Source organism: Botryllus schlosseri, chromosome 10, assembly GCF_051294905.1.
Source record: "Botryllus schlosseri isolate E-star chromosome 10, Bs_hap1, whole genome shotgun sequence".
NCBI classification, from domain to species: Eukaryota; Metazoa; Chordata; class Ascidiacea; order Stolidobranchia; family Styelidae; genus Botryllus; species Botryllus schlosseri.
The window spans coordinates 12929228-12938545 of record NC_137245.1 but is presented as its reverse complement, the minus strand read 5'-3'; the positions used below and the strand labels follow the sequence as shown (position 1 = coordinate 12938545).

The 9318-nt window shown below is 39.2% G+C and overlaps 1 protein-coding gene across 1 annotated transcript; it reads right to left on the bottom strand.

Annotated features, from left to right (window-relative positions):
• Window positions 1-8067: 8067 nt before the first annotated feature.
• LOC145449143 (uncharacterized) lies at window positions 8068-9099 on the bottom strand. Its single transcript, XM_080327609.1, has 3 exons — window positions 8936-9099; window positions 8438-8557; window positions 8068-8371 (listed from the first exon to the last, which is right to left on the bottom strand). The coding sequence occupies exons 1-3, from the start codon at window positions 8948-8950 to the stop codon at window positions 8135-8137; spliced, it is 372 nt and encodes a 123-aa protein (XP_080183735.1). The 5' UTR covers window positions 8951-9099; the 3' UTR covers window positions 8068-8134.
• Between the last annotated feature and the right edge of the window lie 219 nt (window positions 9100-9318).

The following is a 9318-nucleotide window of genomic DNA, read 5'->3' as shown; positions in this document are numbered from 1 at the left end:
GTTCTCTGCGTGACTGCCTTATCGCGTCGAGCAAGTGCGACGATGAAGACATCGTGCCATGTAACGGGTTAAGCAGCCGCGGCAGCTGGTCTTGTAGAAATTTCAATAAATTGCAGCTCCATTACGGTGCCGTTCTGGAGGAAATGGCTGCGGCCAAAAATTTTTGTACGTTTTTATCTTCAATTTGAGACCACATCATTTTTAGAGCGCAGTGCCCCTTTAAGTCACATTAATTACCTGTTATCATATAGTTCAGCTCAAACCCTCTCTGTTGCCATTGTTACGCGGTCTGATAAAAGGTTACACGTCCTGTGCTTCGTTTCAACGTTTCAAAATCCCCAATTCGTAAATCAAGTCAATCATTGTTCCTGATTACCACTCATTATTACCCATAGACGATTAATGGGCATGTCAAAAAATAAAGATGAGAGCTGAATGCCGAAATTTCAAGGAGATTTGGAGAACGAAATATTTGTTTACCGGAGTCAGGGGCAAACACGTCTTTTTAGTTTGTGGTATTCTAATTAGATTTTCATGCCTTAATGGCTTAATAGAAAGCGTAAATGGGGGCTAAAATGTGTTTAAAATGTAGTATGTGTACCATTTGTTTTGAATTATTACGGCGAATAATTACTATTTTTTGTTATTTAACCGTCACTTTCTCGTTACCTGATATCAAAACATTCACTGAGCGACATGTATTAACAATTTAATTCACGGCTTTCAATTTAGAAATAAAATTAATACGCCGCAGAATATAATAATATTTTTGACTATGCCCGCCAACGTATTTTCTGCTTTTAATTAGGCCCATGCGGATAAATAATATTCTACCTCTGATATAAGACATCATCAAAACTCCTATCACACGTTGATGAGTGTTTGCTGATCATTGAAGACCACAAAGCGAAGAAAATACCAATCAATAAATGAGGTGCACCGGGTATATTCTATTGTGGTTCACCATCAAAGCATGGATAGATTTTTGAGCTCAATAAACATAGATAATATATTTTGTAACACTGTGGCCGCAAGTGAGTCTGTTATACCAAATAACAAACAACTAAATCGTAGGGTGGCGAGATAGCGTAGTGGTATAATCCACAGCTGCAACACCAATGGGTTGAGGGTTTGAGTCCGACCGAGTTGGACTCCAAAATTCCTGCCCAAGTGTTGGAGGTTTATCTAGGCTCCTCCTCGTCATCTTATTCGTGTAAGCGGTGTCTTACAAAAGTCTAGAAGTGTGCCGTTCAATCTACAAGTCGGCAGCTACGGAATAAAAATGAAGAAAATTGGCCTGGTGTAAATGACCGTAGTAGTCGAGAAACACCATGAATACCACCACCACAACAACAACAACAACAACTAAATCGTAGCACATGTAGGCCTAGGGACATGTTCTCGACTCGCTGATACGATCTGTGAGGGAAACCAATCAATAAACACTTGCCCAGCCTGGTTATACTTAAAGTCTCAGACCCAGACAGTCAGTCACAAATAAATTGCTCGCAAACAAAGTGATTCGAGCTTACGTTGTCGTAGACTAGTAGTATTCTGTCCTTAAGCAGTGACTTTCTGTTCAGTGCTAATCTTGACGAATCATATAAATCAGACATACATTTATACAATTGAATAGTATATTCATGTTGAAATGAACCCGAATATTTTCGGCTGACACTCGTCTGGGGTAATCTTCAGCAACTAGTAGAGAATTCAAAAAAACATCCTACATCAACAATCGTAGCACAAAATATGACGTCACCAGCATGAAATGTCGAATACGAGAGCGTTCAATGTACTATTTTAGATGATACACGAGCTCTTTTTGTTGACACAGCCTTGGCTGGTGTATTTTGATAAAAGTCGACTCCAAGGCACAAAAATGAAAGTGTGAACGACCCTTTCCGAGTATGCGAAATCTGTCGTCTCGATAATTCTTCGGACACAGGCGGGATTATCCAACAAGTGTTTGCCAGTTGCAGAATTTATGGCCTTGTATAGTTCCGCATCAATCTTGAGCGGATGAGTTACGGGTGAGCTTTTCGCCGAGCGTGTTCTAATGAATCTAGGGACATGCTCGTTTATGCGTTCCTGCAAGCGCTTTGACGTTCATCCCACGTAGCCACAATCACAGTGACACTTGAGTTCGTAAACTACATTGCTTTGTTGAAGTGCGGGAAGCACGTCTTTGCGTGTTGCAGGGAGCAGTTGCGTTGTCGCGAAAATCACGTTGGTCTTCACTGTGTCGTAACACTTATCAGTCGCTGAAATCAATTGCTCTTCAAATCGGGTGAAAATAGGCCCTATCCGAGGTAGATGGAGGTAAACATATTTGGTTGACGAGTGTCAGCCGAAAATATTCGGGTTCATTTCAATATGAATACACTATTCGATTGTATACTGAAGTTCTGTACCTCTAAGAAGCTGTTGACATACATTTATATTAGCTAATACATTTATATCACTCGTCAAAAATTGTCACGGGCTTGAATTGTTTCGTATGGGATGTGTTGGTGATTGTGTATTACATCAAATCACTTTGCTTCAACTCTCTGAGGCTTCATATTCTGTCGTCTATTTTTCGGACAGTTACCGACGTGGCCTATGGTAGTTCTACATATATGAGAGCAATGCAGCGCCCCATTGCAAGTGTATCTAACTCAGTATTTGTTACTCGATTCACTGTCAATATGAAATCGATCGATCATTTTGCAAGATGCAATGGCTTGAATAATGCCTCGAACTTGGAATATTAGACATGACTTTGTGACTTGACTCGAGTCACTTCCAAAAATATAATGACTTGACTTGACTCGAGTCAAAATATGCACTGACTCGAATTGACTTGTGACTAGAAGGTAGTGACTTGATTTTCACACTGCCGTGATTACAGAGGATGTGGAATATATAATTTGTGATGCGTTCGTGAAATGTAAATCACTTTGTTACTGGCTCGAAACGATCTTTATAAGATGTGGTTGGGCTTGGGGGATTAGAGATATCGTTCAAAATGGACACAGTAGAAATATTAGCAAAGTACAGAGCTGTGATGCTACTATGTTAAAACCGCAATTTTTGCAACCTGATAACTAGGGCGATTTTTGACAGGTAAAAAAAGTCAAAATTAGCTCAAAATTGTAACGTTAGGTCAAAAAATGCCAAGATTTTTATGAAGTTAAAACATTTTTGCAACCTGCATTTCGTTTGTATCGTAGCTTTTGCACTGTCGGTGAACTTATCATTTGACATGTTACAGCTTGTAGCCTACCGTTGCGGACGGCTCATTGCCTGCTCATTGTGAATCATAAACATTCAAATGAAACAAATAGGTTGATATGGTGCTTTGCTTAACATACCGCAATATCTCAACTGAAGCAAGACTGCGTGGGCATTGCATGGTTCTTATTTTAAGAAGTGCATGATTATAAATTGTGATGGAGACAGTAGACACCATTGCCAGTAGGGCTGGGCAAAATCGAGTGCCTGAGTGATTCGATTTTGAATCACGTATTATACTTCGAGTCAAGTCGAGTATTCGAGTATCACTTATCCTGACGTCACAACAAAATGTAATACGTCAAAGTTCCAATATGTACCTTTTGTGTCACCACAAAGAATATAATGCTTGTTATCCATCACATTGAAGATAATTTTGGTATTTCTTCGACCATACCGATTTCATTGCACGTTTTGACAATGTTGCTGGAGGATCATGATTTCGGAAATGTTTTTCCAGTTACGTTAGTAGCTTTGTACTATATGTTTCGTATGCTGCGATACGACCAATCAAGGTTTCAAGACCTCCACAGTGGAAAATAGAACCGAAACTATAATCATCGTCGATAAAATAACTTTTAGTAGCGAAGAGCGTATAATTTCAGTATTCGAAAAAATCGTCTTTTGCTTCTCGACTCGAATCATCAAAAAATTACTCGATTCAGATTAGAGTACTCGAATCATTGTGCCCAGCTATAATTTCCAGAATGAAACAACATTGTTTGTCACGAACAGTGTACACACAACTTCAGTGTTGTCAGCCTACAACTGATGCTGTTGAACGTTCTTTCTCCATTCTTGGCAAGCTACTTAGTAAGGACATACACTTTCTACCCGATAATGTAGGAAAGTATCTTTTGTTGTACTACAAAAATTTAAATTGTTTCTACCATAATGCGTAATTTAACTACTGGAATTCTGCATAGGTCCAGATTTCGTTAAAATAATTTTTTTTTCATTTGAAAATTTGTCAGTTTTTGAGGCAAAATAGATTTTTTCAGGCCAAACTACTTCGTAAGCACAGACAGTTCAAACCAGAAATGAAGATAAGTAGTACAATTCTAACATTATGTGGGAATTGACCTAATTCGTATACGTTAGGTCAAATTTGGTCAAAATTACGATTTAAGGTAAGAAAATGTCAAAATTTTGATTTTTTACGTCAAAATCTTCTGTTTTTTAGGTAAAAAAAATCGCCCTACTGATAACGTACGCCAGAGTTTTTCAACACGTGGCGCGCCGACGAATATATTGCGGCCTGCCAAATCGTTGATTATTATGAACGCAAATATTAGGTCTGTGGGTACGGTATTGGTGTCTGTCTGTTGAAAATGGTGACTTTCCTATGACTCGGTATTTTGTTGATGACTCATTCTTTGATGTTTTCTGGTACTGGTTGTTGAAATTGTTTATGTTTCGATAATTCTTTTTGACTTTTCGTTCCATATATTCTGTTGGGTGTAAATTTAACTTATATTATCAAGTATAAGAAAACCGATCACAAGGCAGAACAGTACAGATTTAGAACTTCACTTACTACTAATATTACTATTAATATTTAAAGAGTATTACACACACCGCGACTGGCTTGAACGGATGAAGACAACGTAACGGAAAGTAAACGACGAAAGGATGGTTTCAACTAGGGCTGCATGTAAAACAAAGGGTGTTTTTAAACACTATGTCTAAAACAGGTGTTTTGGAAAAATGCCCTAAAAATGTGTTTTGTCAAACGTTGTATAATTACGCCACAATTGTGTAAATACTTTCGAAAAACATGTAGTATGAGCCTACGGACGATTTACACCCAATATTGTTGACGTATACACGATATGGAGTCGCTGGAACCCTCGAAATCGTCATAGGTTCAACAGTCATAGCAAGTAGATGTATGATCATTGGTACGGAATGGGTGTTCTGATGATGATGACCGCCGATCGTAAAAATGCTGCATAATGATGTAATCCTTGTTAAAGATATTTTTGGTCCGTTTATGACAATGGTCGGAAGCCCTTTTCGTCGGAGAGGCCATATTTACCCTATATTTACCATAACCAATGTCAATCTACCATGAAGTCACAATTAAATATTTGTGACGTCATGACTAAACGAAAAACAGAAAATAAATAAAAACATACTTAAACAAGGGTCATGTTTTAAACATGTCTGTTTTAATTTGATTTTTGTTTTAAATGCAACGCTAGTTTCAACTATGCGTGGAGCGATGAATTTGCTTTCGCAGAGATAAACAGAAATCCGATATCTCGTATTGTCAAGAACAACTGCTGTGACGAAGCGACGAAATTTATAACGACACCACAAACCGCTTCACCAGGAGTTCACAAATACGTATCCACCTGGTTGTGATCTTGGGAAAAATAAAATCAGAACGTTGCTAGCTAGGCTCCAAGCGCAGCAATCCCTATTTAACGGCATTGTTAAAAGTACTTGGAAGTACTTGAAATGGCTTGGAATATCGCCAAAGTCGAGCCAAGAGTTTTTCAAGAAACTTCAGCAGACCGTACGAATTAACTGTTTTCAGAATTTGGCAAGAACGGCAATATCATCAGGCAAATCACGAAGCTGCAGAAGCTATCAGCAATTACCTGGCAGTAGGTGTTACGAACGTCCTGGGTGAATTCTTGACTGACAGTCCAACAGACGGCAATTGCCTTTTTCAGATGTATTGTACGGATGGTTAGTAATTCAGGTAGTTTAAGGAGTAAGGTTACCGCGTTCATGAACCTCTCTGAGTCAATATACGATATATACGATTTTTTGTGACTCGACTTGACTCGAGTCATTTTCTTGAAATGGGAAACTGACTCGACTCGACTCGAGTTAATATTTGGATTGACTCGACTTGTACTCGAGTCATTACGCATGACTCGACCCAAGTCATTGACTAAGCTTATTTTATATGACTTGAAGATGAAGAAATTTGCAAATCGTAGTGGCTAGATCAACGCATCTGACGAATTTTGCCGCCATCGCTATTTGTCACCACGGCTTCTGATGCACTCGTCTGATATCAGATATACCGCCGTAAAAACAACAGACAATGGTAGCCTACATATTAGCAATGCATTGCACAAAATGATCCAGTAATGACGGTGTAATAGATCCTCCGCAATCAAAGTAGGCCTACTCAAGACTTTTCAATTATGCAAGCAAACAATCGAAGCAAAGTTCAATTAGAGCCGATGCAATGACTCAGATGGTCAAGTACTTGGAAGAGCTAGACTGATAAGCTCTTGTGTAGGTTTGAAGGCGATGATTTTAGCATTTTTCGGCGACTAGAAAAAATGAGTATCCAATGCTCTTCAGTGTGGTTCAAACATGCTTGTTCATTCCTGCATCTAGTGCACCAGTGGAACGTGTATTCAGTAGAGGTGGTTTTATTCTAAGGTATGGTTGCCAGACGTCTGGAATTTCCCGGACATGTCCGGAATTTCACTGTTAAAACGGCGTCCGGGAGGAATTTCGAAAATATGCCTAAATGTCTGGAATTTTGAAGTATAAGCTCATAATTTTTTCCTAAATCAACATAAACAATATTATATTTGGGTAGATTTATGCTACATGAAATTTTTGTTCGCGCTACGCCCGATTTAGTATCACATATGTCCGCTTTAATATGGGGACTACCACCCTCGCAAAAACTGCGATCAAAGATAAATAAAGATAACATTCATTTACAGAAATAAGTCTAATTGTAATCGCAATTACAATTACATGATAACTGTATATTCGTAGAGTCGGTTTACGCCGTTTCGGGGCTTTATTCAAAGATAGAGGTTCTAAACCTGGGTTCGCGAAGATGTTGAATGCAATCAAATCAGTTTCCAAATAGGCCGTGGATAAGTCTGGGCAAATGTGCCGACCTTTAATTAGTAATCAGCTTATTAAATTTTGAGATGAGCCACGGAACATTTTCATATTGGAAATGGAGTCGCGACAATAATCGGTTGGAAACCATCAGCGTGCGGTGTTTATATAGCTCAGTGGTGCATTGCGCACATGCATTAGGCTGATAAATAACCTTATCGATGTGACATGAGCATGACTTTACCATGTACATTTACTATGTACAATTTTAAGAAGTAGTCGGAAAATTTGAAAAATGATTTTGAACAGCCCCGTTGTACAATTATTTCTCCAATGCTGTAACTGTGATGTAGTCTGTAATGCAATTGGGAAAACCTTTAGTAATATCAAAAGATATCTGTTCTTTTGTCACTGCATATAGCTGCATGCACGCTTTAACAGCATGCTGGCCTGTGAAAATACCTTTCCAGATCTAAACATGCATTTGTTGATTCTCTATCAGATAGCATGTAGACGTGAATTCGTTGGTTCTCTATCAGCTCTTTGTGAGCTGTCGTCGATGTGCTCGTAATAAAAACTGAATGCTTGTATTTGTGATGTATATCAGACTGACAAGACAGATATTTGATTTTAAGTTCTAAGATTAGTGGAGGTATCATATTGGCGGCCTGTCTCGTCTATCTGTAGCATCGGAATTCGATATCACCCAAGCAGGATTGAAAACACGAGTTGAACATGACTTCAATACTGTGACTTGGACTCGGACTCGAGTCATAACACTATGACTCGGACTTGACCCTTTAAACGGTGACTTGGACTCGGACTCGACGATGAGCTGAAAATGACTCGACTTGACTCGAGTCAAAACCACAAAAGTAAGATTGACTCGTGACTCGGAACCATGTGACTTGGTTACAACCCTGCAAACAGCAACCCATTCCTTTTAAATGATACCGAACTATATGAAAACAATGCGTTTATTTGATGAGATATGGAGTTCTGGTGTATGAGATGACACGTAACATATATCCTAGCAGGAACGGTCCATATTTTCTGGATCACACGGTGGCTCGTACAATCCCTTGGCAACCATTTTCTTAATCAGTGCTGCGCAAGCGTGCTCGCAACTACCATATCTGGATGAACGTTGACATTCAGCACTGTGAGCATTACTTTTGGCGTCTTGACAGTAACACGTATGTTTCCATTTCCAGCTATGGAATCCTGACTTGATTCGTGTTGTTATCCGATTTCCCGCGTAGTTCAACTTGTCAATTAATCAATATAGACATCTCAGATTTCGTTATGCAGGCATATAAGACTATCTACTTACCGATGAACTTCCACCGTCACCCTCGATGTCCTTCTTCAATTCATTCCAGGATGTCGTCCACTGGCAGTTATCCCCGGTAGAACATCTTGGACATGCACAAGTCGGGAAGTCGTCCGACCACTGCAAGTGTTATTTATGCGCGAAATGTATAGTGGGCCACCGCTCAGCATCGGTCCACCGTCGGTTTAGTTTGCGGCTTAGTGGGTCATGGGCATGCCAAATATAGAATACCATTCATTACAAGGTTAACTGACTGCGTGATGTATCTTTGAAGTTAAAATAGTGCAATTTGTAATCTATAATTATTACCAGTTCTCACATCTGATGACTATCCGACTTAAATCAGGGTATAGGGATGTACGAGTAACAACGTAGTGAATGTGCCCGTATAATTTACACCGTCATGACAGTGCTCCCTTAAAGCTAAGGCCCGAAAACTGTGAATTCATAAATTTGTGCAGGATTATCGCAGGTTATATATTCAGCAAACCTACGCACCTTGCCATTTTCCATGCATGTTATGGTATTCCTTCCTAATTGGTTATTGCCTTCGGAATATGGAACACGGTTATTCGAGCAATGAACCACACAAGAGGTCCCAACGACGTAAGCGTCCGTGGAACAGGCCAAAGTACCAAATAATATCTGCGCTGGAGGTTCACAAACTGAGAAAGAGATCAAATCAATTATCCATTTGTTCGTACAGAAATTGAATAGCAGTACCCCAGTACAGTTTGCAGGAATCGATGGTATTATAGCCTATATACCTGAAGCCTGTATCAAAAGGCTGGGCTATTCTGAATTAGGTGTGGGGTAATGTATAACAGCAGTTACAGTCTATTATCAAGCAAGTGTTATTGGAATCGCTTAAATTTGAATGT